Source organism: Eretmochelys imbricata, chromosome 9 (genome assembly GCF_965152235.1).
Source record: "Eretmochelys imbricata isolate rEreImb1 chromosome 9, rEreImb1.hap1, whole genome shotgun sequence".
Lineage (NCBI taxonomy): Eukaryota > Metazoa > Chordata > Testudines > Cheloniidae > Eretmochelys > Eretmochelys imbricata.
The window spans coordinates 4108310-4131399 of NC_135580.1; the positions used below are offsets into that span (position 1 = coordinate 4108310).

Genomic DNA, 23090 nt, shown 5'->3' on the forward strand with positions numbered 1-23090 from the left:
CACATCATTTCACCTACTTTGCCTGCGGCCAAAACTCAAAGGTTATTTAATTTTTTTTTTATTGTTATTAACTCTAACGTACCTGCAGCAGTGCAAGCAAAAACACATATGGATATTCAAGATGTGCTAGGATCAGAGCTACTAATGTAGATAAATGGAAGCGAGTGAAGGGTCAGCAGTCAATGTTTTCCCCATCACAGCCCCAACAATGCCAGGGGTCCATAAAAATGCTACTGTTCTATTTCAGGGCTGCCTAGTGACACACTTCACAGGGACAAGACAGACATTAGCTCATACAGTGGCAAGTGAGTCAGTGACAAGTCAGGCAAGAGCCTCTCCCTCATGAGGCTTGAGGGATGGATGATCCCTAGAAGGTGTAACTGGGTTGGAATGACCAGTGGATAAAACTGACTGAGCTAACGGTTACACCCTTGTTTTCCCAGGATGGCCAAGCCCCCAAATACAGCTGCCTACGCAGGGAAGCGAGCACTAAGCAGATTGCCAAATGACGGCCCAGGACAGTAGCAGTTCATATACAAACTAAGCTGTGCTTTGCAACGAAGCCCACAAGCGCTAGCTCCTCAGCAAGCAGATTACACTAAGATTGTGTCACACAGGAGACAAAAATATAGGCCTAGATTTCCAAAGGTGATTTTGGCTTGCCAACTTAAGACACCTCAAAGGATGCTGATTTTTGGCGTGTGGCGACACTTGGTACTTTCTGAAAAAAAGACCTCTCTAGTTAGGCACCTCACTTCACTAGCCAATATGGAAAACCACAATGCACACTACGTTTAAAAGTGCACAGGAAAACCCTATACAAGAGAGACTCTTTATTAGCCCTGTTTTAATAAGCTGCCCACAAATGTAGAACACCATCCTGCTTCACTTTTAGTAGAAGACGCCTCCATAAGAGAGTACCGTTCTACTGTTAAGTGACTAACAATGGGATCATGGTGTGCCAAGTCTGTGGTCTCTCAATGACTCCATATCAAAGGTACTTACCTGGACCTGTTTTGCGAATGACCAGGCCTGCAAATGCAACCTGGAATCCACACATCAAGATGGGTTCTTTACACCTCAAGCATCGCCAACAGTAAAGGCTTGTGGAGGGCGGGTGGTCTGATTTTGCATGCAAATGACACCAATGCAATGCCATTTCCTTCACTGGATTTGCCTGATCTCACTGATTGGAACTTAGTGAACAAGTTTGCTGATGCTGCACCAGAAGATGGAGAATCCAGGCCTTTCGTAAAAACTTGTTTCTCTCACAGAAGTCACCATATTTTCACGGAACTGAGGGGCTGTGGGGCAAGAAAGCGCCATTTTTACACCGTCACTTTCCAGAGGAGAAAGTCGGCTTTAAAAGCAACTGGTTTTGGTCAAGTTCCTTGAAGAAAGGATTCACGATCTTCTATTATATCGGTTTAACATTCATGAAAATGACATGTGACATATGCCCTCTAATTACAATGGACCAGATTTGTAAAGATCTGTAGGCACCTAACTCCCATTGTTTTCAAAAGTTTAAATGCCTTTAAAAATCTGGGCCAGTGCTCCTTCCCCATATGGCCATTCTAGGGACCCATGGCTCCTTTCTAGGTAGGAGTCTGCAATGATGATCTTTAATGAGAGGCCTTTAAACAAGGCAAAATCTGCCTAATAAGAAATCTAGCAATGCCCTGCACAGATATGCTTCAAGAACACTGGAGATAGGACAGCAAATGGATGACTCAGAATTAATAACCTGAGAAGTCTGCAGCAGGAAGAATGGGAAACAAACTCACCATAAAATATATCAGCACATAACTGATTAATGAACACATCACTTCATGTTCAGTGTCCGGTGAGCATCTCTTGGGAACTTTTCTCCTCTCTCTCCTATTGGCATGCAGATAGCAACTTCCAGAAGCCAGCGCCCCAGGGTTCCCTGTTCCTTACTGGCTGGCCTCCGAACTGGACCCTAGGGCCATTGCCACTGTGTATCTTCTGGTATAGGGTGGTGTTTATGTGACCATTGTTTATTAGCACTGTAGTGTCCAGGAAGTGGATCTCTTGTGTGGACTGGACCAGGCTGAGGTTGATGGTGGGATGGAAATTGTTGAAATCATGGTGGAATTCCTCAAGGGCTTCTTTTCCATGGGTCCAGATGATGAAGATGTCATCAATATAGCGCAAGTAGAGTAGGGGCTTTAGGGGACGAGAGCTGAGGAAGCGTTGTTCTAAATCAGCCATAAAAATGTTGGCATACTGTGGGGCCATGCGGGTACCCATAGCAGTGAACCTGGATTTGTGCAGGAAATGGCCTAACTTCATTATCATACACATTGTGTAAAGAGTTGTCACTTTGGATGGGCTATCACCAGCAGGAGAGTGAATTTGTGTGGGGGGGTGGAGGGTGAGAAAACCTAGATTTGTGCTGGAAATGGCCTAACCTGACGATTACTTTAGATAAGCTATTACCAGCAGGACAGTGGGGTGGGAGGAGGTATTGTTTCATATTCTCTGTGTATATATAAAGTCTGCTGCAGTTTCCACGGTATGTATCTGATGAAGTGAGCTGTAGCTCACGAAAGCTCATGCTCAAATAAATTGGTTAGTCTCTAAGGTGCCACAAGTACTCCTTTTCTTTTTGCGAATACAGACTAACACGGCTGTTACTCTGAAACCTGTGTATCTTCTGTTCACTCTCATGCACCTCAACCCACCACTAGGCTTGGGCTGCTCTTCCAAGTCCAAGTCTGGAGGGAGAGTTGGAGCCCTAGTTCCATGGTAGACTAGATCACACTCAGAGGAAGGAACTGGGCGATGACCAATTTGAGACTGATGAAACGGTACCAATGGCCACCCAGGATCAGGGATGCTAAAGCAAGAGTGTTACCAACTCTACATCAGACTGCTCTGCTGGGTGAAGTGCAAGGTCCTCTGACTTCCTCTCACTCCAGCCACACAAACGGGAAGAGCGGCTTTCATTCAAGCAGACACTCAAACCATTCTCCTGCATGAGGACGTCCCTCTGGTGTGCCTTACAGTGTTGACACTCTAGACATAAAGCTGAGGAAGCATTAAATTACCAGCTAAGCCAGGGCCAAAACCCAATATTTCAATAGGCTTGTTTATAAACTTTAAAAATATTTTAAATGAACTTTTATTGCTAGGTAAACATGATGACTTAGGGGCCTTGAGAACTGAAGTTCAACCACAAATAAACAAATAATAAAAATACATAATATCTAGTACTTCTTTAGCACTTTGTCAGTAGATCTCAAGAATCCTTTACAAAGAGGTCAGTATCATTGTCCCCATTTTACAGATGGGGAAACTGAGGCACCGTGAGGCTAGTGACTTGCCCAAAGTCACCCAGCAGGCCAGTAGCAGAGCCAAGAATAGAACCCAGGTCTCCTGAGCCCCAGTCCAGACCTCTAGATAACACTGCCACAAAGCAGAGCCAGCCTGAGGAGCAGCAGAGAACAGGGCTAAAGAGGTAGTTCGGCTTCCATGCTGGATCTGAGGACTCTGAGTTGGTATGGCTAGGGATATGGACAACTATCCGCTGGGAATCACACATTTCATATGACTCAGGAGCAAGGACATTCTGGCCTTCGTCAATCCAGACCAAAAGTCATGATTTTTTAATATATACTTGAAAGATATTTTTGATCTTCCTCTTGAAAAAAAATTACCAAAATGTGCTTTAAATATTTGAAAGGAACTAGGTCAATAACTTCAGTGTTTCCCTCAGAAAGAGAGCGAGCGATTTTTAAAAATGCATATTCATTAGCAGACTAACTGTAACACAGAACCAGGATGTCCAAATAAGCCATACTTAAAAAAAATAATCACACTGTTGCGATGAAAGGTCAGCCATAAAACTACATTTCCTCATTTTTATCTGTGATGCAACTTTACCATCACCTAAATGTGACATTTTGTATTCCATTAGAAAGTCATAAACTGGTCCTGTGTATCAGACATGTATGTAGCTTGCTAGCTTAGAAAACAACCCCCCGCTCCGCCCCACAACCTGGTATCAAAGTATGTATTAGACAGCAGAACTGTCCCTTCCACATCAATTTCATTAATCTGGTATATAAAATGTGTTGAATTTTCAAAAGTTTTCCTGTTTATAATAGGACAGTAAATGCATCCTCATATCAATATGAAGTTTAAAATAAATCAACACACACACTGTAAGGTCTAGTTAGAGAAGCTCTTTTTGGTAGCTAATACGCTATGTGAAAATATGGCATTACACATCTTCTTTACATAGTAAAAACCTTAAGAAAAGCAGTTATTGTGCAATGGAAGTTCATGCTCCCTCTATATACAAACCACCTCTATCTGGGATGGTCTTTTAAGCAGAATATTTACCCTTATCGCAGCCTGCTCTACTAAAACACTCCCCTACACCCCAGTTCAGCACAAGGAGCTTAACTTTAAGCACAAGTAGTCCAATTGACTTCACACACACTTAGGTAGGTGCTTAAGTGCATTCTGGAACTGCAGTCCAGTCTACAGCATAAAAAAGGAAAAACTGCCACCTTATAAATAACCCAAATCGGCAGATACATCATCCAATGTGTTCCATCTGAGCTAAAAGAGGGACGTATTCTGCCCAAGGATCCCCCTTTATACTTTGCAAATATTGGCAGGTGCAACAAGGGTCTATTTTAAATGCTGTCCTCCCACCCCAAAATATTAAGGTATTAAATTACACAATAACGACTTGACATATATCTTTGTACCTCAAAGTTTTTTAGTTTTGTTTAATGTTTTATTTATTTAAAAAACAAACACTCTAAAAATGAACACGTTTGAAACAAGGGGGAGGGAGGGAAACAACAGTTGTACAATGACCCAAGACCACCAGGAAAGAGAGATGTTGCTAACATTTATATTTTAAAAACGCTCCCCAATCCACATGACACAGATGAGTCTGATTGGGACACAGCCCCTGTGCTGCACCACCAATTTACCACGGGACCTCGGGCAAGTCTTTATGGCCAACATTTTTGACTGTCCAACTTGAGATGTCAAGGGCCTCATTTTCAGAAGCGCTGACCGCTCACTGGTGCAGTCAGCGAGTGCTGAGGGCACTCGGCCAATTGAAAATCAGCCCAAAGGCAGCCCCTGGAAAAAATAAATAAAGAAAGAAAATCAAGGCATCAAAATTCAGTGGCTACATTTGGAAAGTTTGGCTCATCTGCTTCTCGCTCGCACTCTCTCTAAAACAGGGATTATAACCCTGATTTGCCCACCAGGCAGGGGTGTTGCAGGGATTAGTGCTGTAATGTTTGTACAGCACTTTGAAGATTTCAAGCACTACGTAAGTGCTAAGTATTGTTACACATATGCCAAGTTTTAACCAAGAGTGAACAACAGAAGGCAAAGAAATGGGGGTGGGGGCTACTATTTTTTCCTGCTCTTGCTACTTTTAAGATGCCCACCCAGCCACTATCCAGTTGACATTCTTCTCCGTAAATGTTTTTAACCCTTACTTCGCCTAGCTCCCAGAAACCACAAGCCCCACACAGATTTGATTTGAAAGATGGCCCCTTTCCAGGTTGTGGCCGTTCCTTGTAAAGATAATTCCTCTGGCAATACTGCTAGAGGCGCAATGGTATGTTTGAATCATATGTTTCTTTTCACACGGTGATTTTTTTTAAACTATATTTATAATATACATACAGTACAAGATCCTAATCCAGGCTTAGGATTCTTTTTATTCTTTTCTCATGAAAGGTGGGGCTTTTCGGGTTGCACTGGTGACAATTATGTTTAATTGACACTTTTTCCTGCTGCCCCAGACGCAGAGAATTCTCATTAAGAACCAAAAAGCTTTAGATTTTTGTTTTTAGTAAAGCTGACAGAGAATGAGATTTTTGCTGACTCCGTTTGATACACTAAAGACAGAAGAAAGCAAAGAATTTCATTTCCACCAAATGGTGGCTCAGCTTTTTCATTCTGTGGACCACCATGCAAGGGATACCCCCGGTGCCAACCCTAGCCCCCTCTGTAACTTGCTTTTTAGCAACGTTGGAATGGGAAGGGCTGCACAGAGCACTGGTGGCCCATAGCTAAGTCAACGGTGCTCCATGCACGCACATGGATAGCACTGGGCAACCTGAGATTGTGAACCTTCTGGGGAAGGGCCTAAGCATTGTATTTTGTTTAGCAACCCAAGTGTTCCTGGTGCTGAGCACATTATTTGACTTATTTGTTATACGGGGAGGCAGTATGGTCTGGTGGGCAGTGACTCGGCAGACCCAAGTTCTATACCCAGCTGTAACACCGACCGGCGTGTGTAATTTTACCCAAGTCACTATCTTGTCTATCAGACTATAAAATGCTTGGGAGAGAGAGAGAGAGAGAGTCTCTTGAGCAGCCGCTTAATGCAATGGGGCCCTGCTCTCAGGGGAGGCACTACCATAATACAAATATTAAAGATTAATATTAGCAACAACAAAAAAAACTTTACTACAAATAACTGTTCAAATTGTGTGACCACACTATCCTTAGAGTATTTAAAAGATGGAAGACAAAAATATATACAGAGAAAGAGACAGTAAAAAAAATGCCAAATTAGGCAAGTTTCTGAAACCATAGACAGCCACATGGAAAGATACGACTAATCAAACCAGAAGGTCTCTGGGAATGAGGCCCTGGTTACTATTTTTTATTATTCTGAATAAGAATCAGGATGTGTTCAGATCTCTTTATGGTGCAAAAGGCAAAAATAGATTCTCAGGCCCCTCCTGAACTGTTTTTTACGGGTGAACTAGTTCTTTCCAGATTAGCTAGCACATAAATGTTTCCTTACTATGAGGAGGCACCTCCTTCAGAAAATTAGATGGAGGGTTTCCTGTCTTTCTTGGCAAAAAAATCAGCCCTTCAAAAAGACACAGGACAAAGTGTAGTGCCTCAAAAGATGCCTACAGCCTTACTGCCAGGCTCGACCATGCCCCCAAGGAAAACAAATGTAAACAAGGCTTTTGAAGTGCTTTCATCTGGAAAGCAGATTTGTGGGACCTCCATTTACAGAAGTAATCGCTGCCATTGACACCCATTCCCCATCGCTGCCTGTTTGGTTTTTGCTCATGTTAGAAAACCTTGTCAATGAAGGCACATTTCAATGTTCTCCCATGGCCTGAAAGCTCATGCATCGTCAGGTATGGCTCCCCTAGTTTGTTCTGATCTGTTTGAATGTTGAAGGGGAGTTCTCGCCCTACTGTAGCTGTTACAGCAAGAGCTAAAGGAAGGCTTTCCAAGAGCACGTTGACCATTTAGCTGGCTAGCATACTGGGCTGAGGCAGGTGCCCCCATCCAAGAATGTGGAAGAATTAGCCAGGGTGCCCCCTTAAAGGCAAACAGATGCAGGACTTGCTGTGATGCACTATGGGAGTTGTGCAAATCTTCAGACTGAGGGGAGAGAGAGAGAGTTTTTCAATGTGCACCTTCTAACTTGCATGGGATGGGGCAGACCAGTACTATGTATGTAGTTCCATATTATGGAACCTACCCAAACAGGTGTTTGAAGCGGGGGAGGGATAGCTCAGTGGTTTGAGCATTGGCCTGCTAAACCCAGGGTTGTGAGCTCAATCCTTGAGGGGGCCATTTAGGGATCTGGGGCAAAAATTGGGGCTTGGTCCTGCTTTGAGCAGGGGGTTGGACTAGATGACCTCCTGAGGTCCCTTCCAACCCTGATATTCTATGAAGTTCTTCCATTTTGCAAAGTCCCAAAGCAAGGCCCCCTTCCTCTATTTCCTCTCTAAAAATCTAGGAGGTTCCAAGGAAAGACTGGAAAACCAGAAACCGAGGAAAAACTCTGTTACTAAAAGGGTAAGTTAGCACATTTGAGCCCTCAAAGATCAAGAAACACCAAAAGTTAAGACTGCATGTGAACTCTTAACGCTCACCTTTTATATACGGTGATAGTATCAAACATGGGGTGGTTTTTTTCAGCCTTAGGTACACGTTTAGCATTATACAACATATGTGATATCTTCAAGAAGGATGACTCCAAGATGTTAAGTAATTACGTGTGTCTGAGGCGAACGTATACTAAATGGTACAATGTTTTGGAGATAACTGTGTGATAATGTAATTAAAGGCTGTTGCAATGTACACACACTCAAAAGAGCGGCAGAGTTAAGGCCGTGCGTGCATCTTTAACACTGGAGTTTCTGGCTTCCAGCTACTTTACCATACTGTTGGCATATAGGTTGGTTGTTTTTTGCATGAATTTGGATTTACTATTTTTAAATGTGCTGTGCAGAATCCTGATTAGCAAGGGATGGGCAGTGATTTATTTTTAAAAAAAAGAAACCACTGGTCCAGTTAAAGAAGCCACCTTAATATTGCAGGCCCATTTCTTCCATGAGGATTAGAATAGCTATTGGATTTTTGTTTGCTTCAAACTGATCCTTCAAAGACTGATGTTTAAAACTTGATGCAGTTACTGTGATTGTGCACAAACAAGATGAGTAACGGCACTAGCAAACAGTTATTTATATGCATAGCTGATCACCTGTATGTGCAGCTAGCAGATTTGTAGGTACAGTTAATGAGCACACAACAGCAGCTTGCAATCCTGCCCCGAACTTGAGAGTCAAAGTTCACAGAGTTCTGTATTCTGTAACAAAATGTTGCAAGGGCCAATCTCTGCTAAACCCAATCTACTGGAGGGGAATATAATTAATTCTGTGTCGCCACACTTGTGGTTTTCCCAGGAGTCTTGCAATAGTAGGTGTTTTCCTTGAAGCCCCAGCTTCAGGAATCAAGAGGCTACATGAAAAATCTCAGCTTTCTTTAAAAAGAAGGGTAGGGGAAATGTCTAGCTCTCATGGTTACAGAAAAAAAGCATGAAAATGTGAAGCATGTTTATCTGCAAGTCTTGAAATCCAAGGGCAAATAAAAAGAACAACCCAAAACATCTCAGGATTTATTAAACCAATCTCCTAATTTAAAACAGTCTGACTTGTGATTTTTGATCATTTGAGTTTGGCAATACTGTTAACTTTAGTTCACCCTGATCTCTTGCTTAGATTTTTATTTTCCTACTGCAATCAGTCTTTTCTACACGCAACTGGTTCTGCTAGTGACAGCTGATTGCCACATCTTGCACAGGAAAAGTCAGTGTGTTTTTTACTGGAGTGGGTGGGGTCAGACGTACATGACTCTTCCTTGTGCAGAAAACAATCCCAGGTGTAACACTTTTGAAACGTCTTGTTTTCTTCTGCTTCCAAATATGGGAGGAGTCATCATGAGCCCTGGTATATGGGAATTCACTGCGTGCAAGTATCCCACAATGAATGACACGTCATATGGCATAGACTTCACCTTAATTGGAAGGGCTCTCTCTCAGGCTTAATGATACACCCTTGACTTCTCATTACCAAATAAAAATAAGACATTGTTCCTTTTTATAGCTTGACTTTCAGTTGATTTTTATTTAACTTAAGCTCTTGGATCGGTAGCACTGTTTAAAAAAAAACCAACCTCGAAGGATTTTAATGTTTGTCCTTGAAAATATAGATTTACTTGAACCTCTTCTTGTGTTCTCAAGGAATTCAAAACTCAGAGACCCTTTTGAAGTCGTCCACAATCCAGTCTTAATTTGTCATTAATTTAATTAATTAAACGCTGTATAGAAATGGAAAAACTAACTGGATTAGACCATGCATTTTACTGGAATACCTACCATATGGTCATTAGAGAATACAGAGATAAAATTCAGAAGACTCATTGCTTGTTATCCACATGAAATGAAACAAAGTTTCACCCAACAGCACTGCTGCTTCTCACTGGGATTTCTGGTCAACTTTTAATCAAAAGCCCACCACAGAATCTGAAGTGCAAGTCAACCCTCCTGTTACCTTATCCACCATCCTTTGCATCTTTCATTTCTAGGTCACTGCTTCCAGTCCAGCTGGATCAACAGTGACAATGTTAGCTACCATCTGATAGGTGTTCACTGGCCCAGGAAAAATAAATGGGTGGTCTCAGGCCAATGCCTAGTGGCAAAATGTCCATACCTCACAATGCCACTCCTATGTGGGAAACTAACTGGCAGCCCTCAAGAGCTATGAGCTCAACCTAGCGTGACTCAACCATGAACAACCTCAGAGAAGGCCGTTCCTTGATTCGCTCTGTCAGCTAGGACAAGAAGATCCACTGGCAACAGACACTCTGGTTCCCAATAGGGCAAGGTGGGTCAGCCCTGCTAAGCCACTCCCAAGCAGGGGAAAGAGCGTGATACAGTAACCTGGCTTCCTTTCTTAATGCTGTTGCCCCTGGGAACTGCAAGAGAAAGCCAGAAACAGTGCTTTAAACTCTGGGGTTCTTAAGGGTGGGGCCTTCTTGTAATTAAGCTTTTAATAGGTCATTGTACCGTAAAAAACTTTTCCAGTCAGGTAAATTCCTAAGCTGTCATTAGAGAGAAAGGAGAGGACAGGCATTAATCAAAGCACATGAAATCACATCTCGTGGGGGGGGGGGGGGGGGGAAGAAATGAGTTACTCAACAAAGAGTCCAACAAGACCTTAATACCAGCTGCATTTGTCAAGAGGATGGGGCAATCCTCCACCCTCTCTCCTCAATGTTTGAGTGTATTCTTATTTCTTAAAGCAGTAGCAAGGAAGACAGCTTTCAATCCTCTCCCGCCTACCCCAGCAGTAAAGCAGCCAGATGCATATTACCACCCATTCGAGGCCCATGTGAAACGAGTTGGTGGATTAATTAGCAACAGGGCAGAGCTCTAAAGATGGAAATAACTGCTCAAGGGCTTAAGAGCTGTATTGGTTTTAGACCAGTCCCCAGTGGACATTGCAAAGAAAAAAACAAACCTCACCACCAACTAGCACTAATTTCATCAGCATTACCTTTGCAAAGAAAAAAACAAACCTCACCACCAACTAGCACTAATTTCATCAGCATTACCTTGCAGAAAGGCCAAAGCTGAGTGGGCCATGAAAACTGTGGGCATGTCTACACGACAGCCAGCCTGCACAGCTACGGTGCTGCAGCTGGGGTACCCGTATGTACAAAGAGGCTACGCTATGGGCTACAGCTTTGTTGCTGGAGTGCCGATGCTACCTACACTGACGGAAGGTTTTTCCCATTGATTGAATTAATCCACCCCTCCTAGAGGCAGCAGCTGGGTCGATGGAAGGATTCTTACATCAACCTAGTCGTGTCTACACTGGCGCTCAGGTCGACCGAGCTACATTGCACAGTGAGCAGGTTTTCACAGCCCTGAGTGATGTTGCTAGGGTGATCTAATGTTTAGGTGTAAACCAGACCCGAGTTACCTTTTCATCTCTCTCACAGCCCCCTCCAGGGCAGCACTGAAGTGTACTGGTGGGGCAAGCTAGTGTTACATCTCCCCATGCTGTTCTGTGGACAAAGGAATTTGGTCTACAGGCCTGTTTGCTTTTCACCAGCATGTAATTCAAACTTCCCCTGCATGCCCCCCTGCACCAGAACTGAACCCCAGCATATCTACCCTATTTAGATATACAGATACAGGGCATGAGATCTAGCAAAGCATGTGCTTTACTTTGAGCTCACGAGTAGCTCCCTTGATATCCACGGGACAACGCACGTGCTTTGCTGCATTCGGGGCACTAAATGCATTGCATATCCATCGCATGAAAGCGCTTTCCAGAGACAACTAATGGGAGAGCGTCAAATGTTTTGGTGGCAAATTTTTCGTCTTACAAAACCCTGTACCATACGTAGTGAAAAATGTCTTTAAAAAAAAACCCAACATATATCTATCTAGCCTCACCCCAAATGGTGAACACAACCGAAAATGCAACAGGAACATTGTGCTGGAGAAATGGAAAGTAAAACTGATCAACACAATTTCCTTAAGTTGAAAAAATAAAATTACACAGGATAAAGAGAAATCCAGATTTTCATATTTATTTGAATTACAACGGTCTAAGGCAGGATTACTAACAGGTAAGGAGGGGATCTATGGTTTTCTTTACGGCCTCCCTTTAATTGTAGGCAAACAACAACAATTTGGCTTTTGAAAGAACACGATTATGTTTGTCTTTCAAAATAAATTCGGTTTCCTTAAGAAGACTAGACACTCTGAAGTGATGTTGGCAAACAGAAAACGTTCAAGATATGCAATAATTTCCTGTTCTTTATATGTTGATTTCCACCCTCTCCCTGTCCCCACACCATCTCAATTTCTCTTTATTTGGACAACAAAAATAAACTGGTCAATGTAATTTTTTAAACTCTCTTGCAACAGCAGAATGCTGGACACTGTGTTTTAGTTGCAAGCACTGTGGGAGAACACCTAACTTGATTTAAAAATTGAATCCTGTTAGAATTAAAAAACCCAACGTACATTTTTAATGGTCTTAGATTTAAAGGTTATTTTATAAGACCAAAAAACTGAATCTTAAACATTTACCCAGTTAGCAGGGAGTGTATATATAAAGTGATTCTGACAAGCATTAAAAACCAACCACAAAAAATGTTTAAGGTGAAAGAGAGAAAACAGCGAACCTTTTAAACTTGGATGCCTAGGTTTAAAATCATTAGCCTGAAAGAACACATCTAAATATGTGAATATATGAAAGATTCATTTTCTTCCAGAAGGGTAATATAGAATTCAAAGCTTAAATTACAAATTCAAATATAATTGGACACAGAAAGCAAAGGTCTCCTCTCCAAATGGTCAAACGGCCTCTCTTGCATAAAAGCATTTAAATACAAAGATATGATTCTTTGCAGGCACAGAACTTCCCTAGCGATCCAGTACTGCCAATCCCAAGAATTCAAAAATCATGAGTTAGGCCCCCAATATTCATGAGACTAGCTTAAAAGATATACAAGTTTTTAAACCCGGGGGGGGGGGGGGGAGAGGGAGGGGCGAGAGAGAATCTTGCATAATCACATGAATTCAAGAGCTGGAGTTTTAAAAAAACCCACCACCGCAAGCATCAGAAATAATGAAAGTTGGCAACGCTGGAGATCAATCCCTGCCTGGAAGACGAGCGTAGGATAAGAAAGAAAGAGTCACACCCAGAGTAAGAAAGGAGAGTATAGTTTGCCAATCGGCACTCATGGCATCACTGTTCATTCAACACCACGCTTAGCGCACTCAATCTGATTGTAACATACTGAGCGAGGAAGCTGAGTGGAGAGCTAAACCCCTTCTTCTGCCTGGGCTAAAATCCTTGTTTTCACTCTGCAGGACTGGATTGCTATTCTGAGTGTCAACCCGTGTTCAGTGCCCAAGCCCCTTATTCTTTGAACTGGAGACAGGCAGCACATTTTATGCACCTTGGGTGCACTTCATACCCCTTCGGTTTTCAGGGAATCTCTGGGATTTTTATCCCTAATGGACATGGCCCAGATTCATTTTCCCCTCCCCTCCTCCCAGCTGTCTCCTCATTGCAGTCCTATCGCTCTTTACTAGCCCGTCCAGTGGCTTCTAGGCCCAAGTCAAGGAGGTCCTCCCTTTCTGCAGCCTTACCGTCCACGTTGCTGACTTGGCCGTGCTGGACTGTTGAAATGACACGTCAAAGCTGTGGGGTCCCGGGTAGTCTGTGTTCGAGGGGATGGCAGGGGAGGGCGAGAGGGCATCGAAAGTGGAGCTGGGTTGGGCGTAGGGCGAGGGTGCCGTGACGCTGTTCTGAGCGTGCTCCGTGTTGTAGGGGCTGGTGGACGAGGCGCCATTTTGAATCTGCTGGTCCATGCTATTTAGGAGCCCCAGGTTTGTGTACTGTGGCTGCAGAGAGAGAATATTAACAGCATTAGAATACACTTAGAAACAGGAGACTATGGCTCTCCTAACTCCCAATAATCCTGCACTCTGACCCCAGAACATTTCACTCCCTAATTTAGTGGCCACCCTTATTCATTCACTCAGTGAGTAATCCCATTGAAATCAATGGGGCACCACCAATTAAGGAGCTACTCAACGTGAATGGGCTGTGGCCCTTGAGACGTTTGCATTGTGTGTCTCATTCCCACCATGGCTAGTCACAGACATCGCCCACTGACCAGACAGGGAAGGGCAGAAAGGAGTTACTGCAGGTGTCTCGCTGAGCATTAGCCCTTGACTTGCTGGATACGAGTTTCCTTTCATTCCAAGGAACAGCAGTGCACAGGAAGGTGCGAGCAGCTGTATTTGTATAGCACCTGATATTTAAACAGGCAGACAAAACTGGCAAGTTCCTGCCCTGAAGAGCTTCCAGTTGGAAATCAGACCTGGTCTGGCCAGGAAGGACAAGCAGGGAGGCTGGAGGCGGTGGTGTGGGAGGAGAACAGCTACGGCAGTGAGAGGTGACAAGACGACGCTTAACTTTACGTTTGTGTCTAACGAAATGTGGGGAGCCCCCCAGAGGTTCTGTGTGTGGCACAATCAGAGGGCCTTTTCCTGCCTATCCAAAGTTCCCCGGTGATCACAACGTTGTGAGGGGACAGTGAAAGTCTGCGCAGTTCTGCAATCAGTCAGTCAGGAGGTGGCAGTGGGGGAGGCAGGGGTCAGAAGCAATTTTTCCATCACGAGCTCATGTGCCTTGTTTTCCCTCAGTGCACTCCTCTCTCTCCCCCGTGGCAAAGGGAACAAGAGGCAGGGTTCTCTTTCCAAACCTACCTCTCCTGCATTGCATTTAGGCTAATCGCTCCCCACCCTCTTCCACTTAGGGATAGCTACGGCCTTACCAAACAGCAGTTCCAGGACAACCATAAATTATGCACCAAGTCGCGAAGCCCCTTAAGTCAAAGCACTGATTTTAGATAGCGAGGTCCATAATTAGTTCATTGGTGATGGGCACAGCACTCTCTACACTCCCATCCCGGTATGCAGCGGGCTGCAAGGAGATCTGGGATGGATTCACGGGGGAAGTCTATTCTCCACTGGTTCTAAGCTCTTTGCCAGAGTTTGCAGGGTGATGTCCCTGGACATTACAACCATACAGAAAAACATATCACAACTCATTTGCTAGGCTGAAGCATCCAACATTTGCAAGGCTTTGGTTCTGTTTCAAGCGTATTCTGCTAGACAGAATCCCTCACCTCTCGGGCACTCAGCCATCCCCCAAGAGCAAAATACGGTAATGAAAACAAAAAGGCACCAAGTGGCACTCAGCAGATTCATCTGAAAGGCAGACTAACTATGATGGTATGTTACAGTGTGTTTCAGTTACACTCCCAAGCTTGGGTCAACAGCCTTGGTTACTTTGAGGACCCTTATGTAAGGCCGACATATTCTTTTAGGCTTTCAAAGGTTATCAGCAGGTTGAGGTATGGAAGAGAAGGGGTTGGTAAAGCATGGTCTGGAGAACCAAGCATACAGGGTTGGGAGCCATCATGGTCTAGCATCCTTCACTAGATGTAGAATGCTGCCTAGCATAACAGGGCCTCCCTTGTGGTTGGGCCTCCAGGCACTATTCTACTACTAAGAATAATTAGGTTCTAAGTAGTAATCCTGGGTGAACCAAGGACCTCCTGTATAGCCTTGGGCTAGCCGTGTATTCTCACTGCCTCAGTTTTCCCATCTGTAAAATGGGAATAAAATTTACAGCACCTACCTTCCAGGGCGATTGGGAGATTCAGTCTATGTCCATGTTTGTGTTGAATTTTGAACACACGCAGCACTATGTAAGGGTCAAGTACTGCATTGGTAGTAAGTAGATAGCAATCCAGTCCAGATTCTTTCCAGGCACCTAACCATTCTTAAATTTCAATGGGAGTTGGACTCCTACCTCCTTTAGGCTCTCCTGAAAACCCAGCCCCATTTAGTCTAACTTTGATATGTGTTTTTCAAAGAAACCGTAAAGGCTCCTAGAGCTTGAAAAAGTACACTCCTTCCCTTCACGTCTCCTAGAGATTAGCATCTGACGCACTTCCTAATGAGCAGGAGAGACAAAAGGAACGTGCTTATGAAAAGCGTTTGCTGGAGCAGCTCATCAAATGGAAAGGGGGCGGCAGGGGGAGAGAAACTAGCCTTTTAGTCAAACTATTCATAATAATTCCAGGCTGCCTAGCAGGTAATGAGGAAGAGAAGCACCCATAACAGAGAGAACAACTCTACCGGATGGAGTGCAGATGCTGAAGAAGATGGCAAGACGTCAATTAAAGAGATAAATATCCCATTAAAGTTTAAGAACTCCTTCAGGGAATCGACGGATCCTCGTCATTCCATTCAATCCAGCGGCCATCTGTCTAAATGTTAACAGTGGACTATCCATTCCATTACATTTATATATTCACATTCCATAGCTGAATGCCACGTCCCCATCTGCTCTTTAAATAACTATTAATCTCCTTACACTTATCCTAGCGCTGACACGAGCAGCTGTTTGACTCCCTTTCTTTGCCTCTGACTCCTACAAATCCTCCAACCCTTCCTGCTCCCCCTGGACAGGTGCTGCCCAGTCCAGGTGACATGGAAAGAAAAGGCATTGGCATACCCCCGACTGCACTAAACCTCTAAGGTATCCCAGCTGGAGGCCATGCCCCAGGCGAAAGGCTTGAAAAGTTGTTTGCATTCAGGGGGTCAGTATCTGAGACACTCGTGAGCCCTTTGGTAAGAATCAGATAAGTCTTTCAGAGGCACACGCCTTCTGACAACAGAACAATCAGAGGGGCAGCCAGCCGGGAGAAGGACTACACGGAATTCAACTGAGCATTAGCTCAGCCGGTAATAAAACGCCTCCTTCGCCAGGAAGGAGTTACAGACATTGTGCGCTCAAGAGAACAAAGAAAGAGAGGTAATTTGTGCATGCTTGAAAGCCAGCCCTTAATAGAAAAAGATGCAAAGTATATTTTTAAGAGTCAAGGCTATTTATTTATTTTTAAGTTTTTGCATTAGAATTTAGATACAATCTTTAAGGCCCTGACCCAGGGAAAAAGTTGAAATCATGCACACGTGGAGATGAGATGAGATGACGCAACGCCTTGTGTGAAAAGCAAAGCACATGCTCAAAGTTTTCCAGGATCAGGGCCCAGTTTTGCCATTGATCCATATGCGAGTTTCTCACTAACAGGAGTGAGAATGTTGTTCATGTAGAAAGAGGAAAGAAAGTGATTAAAAAGTTCAAAGAATAACTTGTCAAGTTTGAGGCATCACATTTTTAGCACCTGTGTTTTCAAAAAGGCTCAGGTTCAAATTGTTGGTAGGTCCCTCCCCCCTTTTTAAATTCCTGACCTACTATTAACACTTCAGAGTAGATTTTCTGAACTAAAAAGATTTTTAGAAATGTAATTCATATTTCACCACCTAGTCTACTTATTTTGCACTTCACTTAGGCACAGTGTATTTCCTGTTCCTGCACTTAGACAATGCTGTTATGTTTGGGCTAGCAACACTATTAGATAAATTTTAAATGAAGGTATTACTGAATTTTAAAAAAAAAAATTTAAAAATGTGTCATTATTAAATCATGACATGTAATCTTTCCCCATCTTCAAAACACAAACACCCAAACTTTCGATTAGAGATTCTTAGTAAAGGAAATGTCTTTTGGACCATGCTGCCAAGTAGAACTATAATAAAAACGAGGAGTCCTTGTGGCCCCTTAGAGACTAACAAATTTATCTGGGCATAAGCTTTCATGGACTATAACCCACTTCATCAGATGCATAATAAAGTACCACCACTAGGGGGCATTCAAAACACTAGGTGCACTGATTAGGGTCACTTAATTTATGTGCAAGAATGCTTCCTCCCTCCCACCACCCCAGTACAAATGAGGCAGTTTTCCAATATGTCAGCGGAGGGTAAAGATGCTCATTCTAACATGGTAACATCCTGTTAAATAGAGAGGTATTAACAAAACAGCTCACTAAATGAAAGCCCACTGTTGAAATACTATTGCATTGTCTCGGATATTTACATCGGAAAGATTTGTAAACCTCTTAGAAACTTCCAAAATAAGTAGTGTAACAAAACAAAAAAAGCGAGGCAGTTTTTGAGGTGCCTTAAGTAACTATCAGCATATTTTTAGAACGAAGACAGCTTTTACATTCGATGTGCAAACTCTTCCAATAGCTGAATATCAGCCTTGAACAGAGGTCAGATATTGAGGCTTGTGTGAAATCACACAAGAGAACAAAACTTTTCAGGAGAATGTCCATGACAAAACGTGTCTGCAGTCCAGCTCCAGCTGTTAGACCCGTTATTGCTTCTCTTCCATCCATTTATCAAAGCATTCACAATTCCACTGCGAAGAGTTGACCATTTTCACCTTAGTCTTTGTCAGTGCCTGTATTACCACTGCCAAAAAGCTATTCTGTAACTTAAGAACACCGCCACTTCTTCGGGAAGTACAATGGATCTCTTTACACCCGACAGCAACAGCACACGGGGATACGGTGGGCGGGCAGTACAGTGGAAATAATTTCTGCCCCTATATTGCTTTACCAGTAGAATTTTACGCAGAGCTACTCCCCAAGTACAGTGGAATCCACAGGAAATGCAGACCTGAAAGAGCTCCTTGACACAGAGACATCATGCCTTTCACCGATAGACCAAGAAACACTATGTGGTTGAAACATTCCCTGGCCACCAGGAAAACCTTCCAAAAGATGTCGTCCTTGGTGCCCAATCTAATTGCAAAAATGGGCCAGACTGAACACGACAGGAAACTCCAGAGACCAGGCAGAATACTAACCTCTACCCACACTATTGGCCATAAGACAACCTAGCTTCTCAGACGTTTTGTCTCAGTACAGATCAGTGCTCAGATCAGTATTTTACTGAAACCACCACAACTAGTATTACTGGCCAAGAGACTCCAGGCAACACACTTCATTTTAGCCATACTGAGTCCTGAGCCACAGTGAAGATAAAGCACCAGGGCTAGTAATTCCAGGACTAGTGGCAAGCAAATTGGCACTGGTGTTTTCACTCTGAAGAAGGAATGTACTGTGGAATTTCAAATTCCTCTTCAATAACAGACCTTTATTCAGCTGATATTTAAATGGTTTCTAAGGCTAGTTATAACTATCCAGATGCCAGGGCTCCCAGATGTGACAGCTTCAAGCAAGATTTAAATTCACACATTCCTGAAGTGTCCTACGATTGGGATTAGTTTTGGGGGGATCGGGGAGATAACGGGGTTTAAAGTACTCTGGTTTACCGAAGATGCTCTTCTATCAACATTAATGGCGCTCCTGCTGACTGAGAGACAGGCAGCTTTACCAGTTTGTCAGAGGACAAAACTAATACAATATTATAAATAGCATATTTATCACTTGCGCAAGTACTAAGAAATGCATCCGGATGCAAGAGACCCCACCCACAGCCCTATACTGGAACCACGGTTCAAACTGACATTGAGCGTGTAACTGAGATGACAAGACGGAATAATCTTACACCGCTTGGCTTTGTCACTGGCCTCCGTTTCCACCAATATCTAACTGGACAGAAGGTTTCAATTTGACTCAGACTAAGACTTTGAAAAGGATATAGAACTACTATGAAAGTGGATTATGCTCCTTCAGTGTAACATACATCACTTCCATCACCTCTAGCTAGGAGGAGGATGGCCAGTGGTTAGGACTCTAGAGACCTGGGTTCAAGTTTGTGCTCCACCACAGACTTCTTGTGTGACACTGGGCAAGTCACTTAGCCTCTCTGTGCCTCGGTTCCCCATGTGTAAAATGGGCACAGTAATCTCTTTCTGTTTAGATGATAATCTCTTGGGAGTAGGAATGGTCTCTTACTCTGCATATACAGCGCCCCACATGACAGGGCTCTAATCTCAGTAATACAAATAACAACTGTTATATTAAAAAAAGTTCAAAAACGGGGAAAATAATTTTTGCCTTAAGCTGAGGCCATGCCATTATGATGCAATCCCCGGGGTACAACCTGGAACTGAGGTACTGCTGTTCCCCCTTAATTCTCCAACCTGGGTTGTCTCACAATGCCTTGCTTGTGACAAGCAGCAAACCCCTCCAGGCGCTGTGATCACTCAGCACAACTGCATGTGAAGCCCTACACCCTGCTAGATTGCATGAATGCTCCCAGAGCCACTCATGAATCACACAGAGAAAGGAACCAGCCAATTCCCCCCAGCTCCACAGCCTTGCACCCCAAAGCTGTACTACCGTCCTGGTCAGAAGCGTGATCAGTGTAAATTCATTACCTAGTCCGCCCCTCCCTCCATGTGCAGAGGGGACACACACACACACACACTAGCCTTTGTAACCTGAGCAGATTTCCCAAGCACTTCAACCAAAACGCCCTGTTTTAGGTAATATATAAAACAGGTTTATTAAATATAGAACAATCGATTTTAAGTGATTATAAGTGGTAGGCACAAAAAGGTCAGAAATAGCTCCCAACGAAAATAAAAAGTAAGCACACTGTCTAAATCTTAAACCTTATTACACTAGGCAGTATTTAGATCAAGCAATTTTCTCATCCCACAGGATGTTACAGTTCTTAATACACAGGCTTCTTCCTTAAGCCCAGACCAGTCTCCTCAGTTGAAATCTTTGTCTTCTCAGTGTTCTTGTTGCTTTCAGTGTAGGTGGGGGAAGAGAAAGGCCAAGGCATGATGCCACTGTCCCTTATTTTATAACCTCAGTCCAGGTGCCTGGACAACTCTTGCCTAGACATGTCCTGGTGGGCTTTACTGAGTCATAAGTTTGAGCAACACCCCCCAGTGTGATTTTGTGTAACTGAGTCCTAAGAGTTAAGCAGTCCCCATCGCGTGGTGCTTGCCCAGTTGTCATCGAATTGTAAACCCCTTGATTACAACTCCCCTATTGATTAATGGCCGTTTAACACCCTCCTATGAGTGGTTTATCACCTAGCAGTGGAGACTCCCAAGCTTACCACTTATTTCAGTAACAACCATAGGAGCAAAATCTCATAACTTCATGCACACTAATGATATACATATTTGGACAGGACAATGGGTTTCAGCAGATCATGCTCTTTCATGGCATGCTTTGTATGAAATATCATAACCATATAGGAATGATGAATATGGGGGTTACAGGATGCTATTTTGAGATACAATGTGTCATAGCCATATGAACAACATTTTGCAAAATACTGCAACATTATCTGGATCGCACGTGCTCACTTGTTAGTACATATACTTGGTAGGGGGTGCCTAGACTTCCCAGGAGCTTATCCTGGCAAACAAAATTTGGCCAAACTAAAATAAAGAGCTCTTCCTCTAGTTCAGCTACAAAATCTGCCAAAATGCAATTGGGAAACTACACCAATACCCGAAACGAAAATCCATAAACACACGGATCTCTACCTGCTTCTCGTCGAACGAAAGTATATTTTGCTGCCATTGTTCAAGTATGATAAAGATTCCCAACTAGAATTCTGACACACTTCTCAGCAGCTACACTCAAGTCTTTGGTGTTGGTTTTAGAGATAGTGGACCAGATTCACTGAGTGAGTAGGCACACATCTGTATTTTAAAATGCGTATGAGCAAACAGCACTCCTGTTACGCTGATATATTTACAGAAGAGAATACTCTTTATGTAAACTTACTATACAGTATTCATGAAAGGCTTTTTTGAAATATACAAGTTTGATCATTTTCTCTAGAACCATCTGTTCCACTTTGAAAGTGCGTGGGGGGTGGAAGAGGAGGAAGGAAGGAGGAAAAATAGCATTTGGTTTGCATTTCAAAATTCCTGCACAGCCTTTTGATTAATCCAAGCCAAACAAATTGAAGGCCCTGATCCTGCAACTACTTATGCATGGTTCTAACTTCATGCACAAGAGCAGTTTGACAGGGCTACTCATGTGAGTAAACATATGTGCATGTTTGCATAACTGGGGTCTAAGAGAGTCACCTTGATTCTCATGAAAGCACCCCATGGTACGATTTTCCAAGAGGATCTAAGTCGACACCTGACACAGAAGATCATAGTTCTTTGGGGCTTTAGTTAACTTTCCCTTTTAGCTCAAGTTGAGTTTTGCACCATGGTTAACACTTATCCTGTTGAACTCTGCAAACATTTTTCAGCCAGCCAGACAGCAGCGGGGTGCCATCTAACCAAGCACAGCCCAAGGGAGAAATGCTTTTCATTTTTGGCCTTCTACCACCTGCCTCAGGTTCACATAACAGAGCTAGTCTAAAACCAGGATTATCAAACCTGACAGTGTAGCCCATGTTAGGGTATAGATTACATTACCTCCAGAATTAGATAGATCATTTATATTGTTATACAGATCATATATTTTTATACCTCAAATATTTTCAGGAATCACCATAGAACAACAGTAAGGCACTAGTGAAAGCCTTTAAAAGAATAAAACATTAGACTCTGATAATGAAAAAGTGTTGCACAAAATAGATTATTTAAGTGGGCTGTTGGTCCTTGAAAAGGGGCTTCCTTGGGCAGAAAGAGCTAAGCATTCGGCCTCTGAAAAATCATCTTGAAAGGTGGATTCAGTCAGGGCACCCCTCCTCCCCCCAAAACAGGCACACCCAAACTGCAGAGTCACTTTTGAAAATGTAGGCCACTTATTTTTAAAAGGTTTCAGAGTAACAGCCGTGTTAGTCCGTATTCGCAAAAAGAAAAGGAGTACTTGTGGCACCTTAGAGACTAACCAATTTATTTGAGCATGAGCTTTCGTGAGCGTTGCATCTTTTGTTGCACCTCCTCCCGCTAAGCCACACACAGATCAAAACAATCCATTTACATTTTAAAAAGAAATAGTAGAAAACCAAAGTGAACGTAAGTTAGAAGTCACGTTGCTACTCCTACATACTTCACACAAGTACTCAGGATGCCAAATCTTCCAAAGCATCAGATTCCACAGTTTTAAAGCAGACCAACTAATATCCCTCAACACCAGCAGACTTCAGACAAGGTAATGAAACTGAAATGCTGGCCAGACGCTTCTAAAGCTCTCACATTACCAGCTGGACAACAGAATGTCAATAAATAGATATTCAAAAAGCCAAGAAGTAGAGACAGTTTTTCGCTTTAAAAAGCAAACCAAAACCAAAAAAATCCCACAAACAGATCTAGCCATAACTGAACGCTAAGATCTCAAAATGGGGGTAAAATAAAGACAGACTGCTGGATTTCAATGATCATGCTTTGGGGGCTGGTTTGCAGGCCGAATGC

At 43.2% G+C, this 23090-nt stretch overlaps 1 protein-coding gene across 2 annotated transcripts in view; it reads right to left on the reverse strand.

Annotated features, from left to right (window-relative positions):
- The window catches only part of TP63 (tumor protein p63), a 130529-nt gene that overhangs the window by 46153 nt on the left and 61286 nt on the right, over positions 1-23090 (reverse strand). For both annotated transcript variants that reach the window (XM_077826078.1, XM_077826079.1), the window contains one exon: positions 13499-13753. In XM_077826078.1, coding sequence (XP_077682204.1) covers positions 13499-13753 — 255 coding nt within the window. The remainder of the gene's footprint in view (positions 1-13498; positions 13754-23090) is intronic.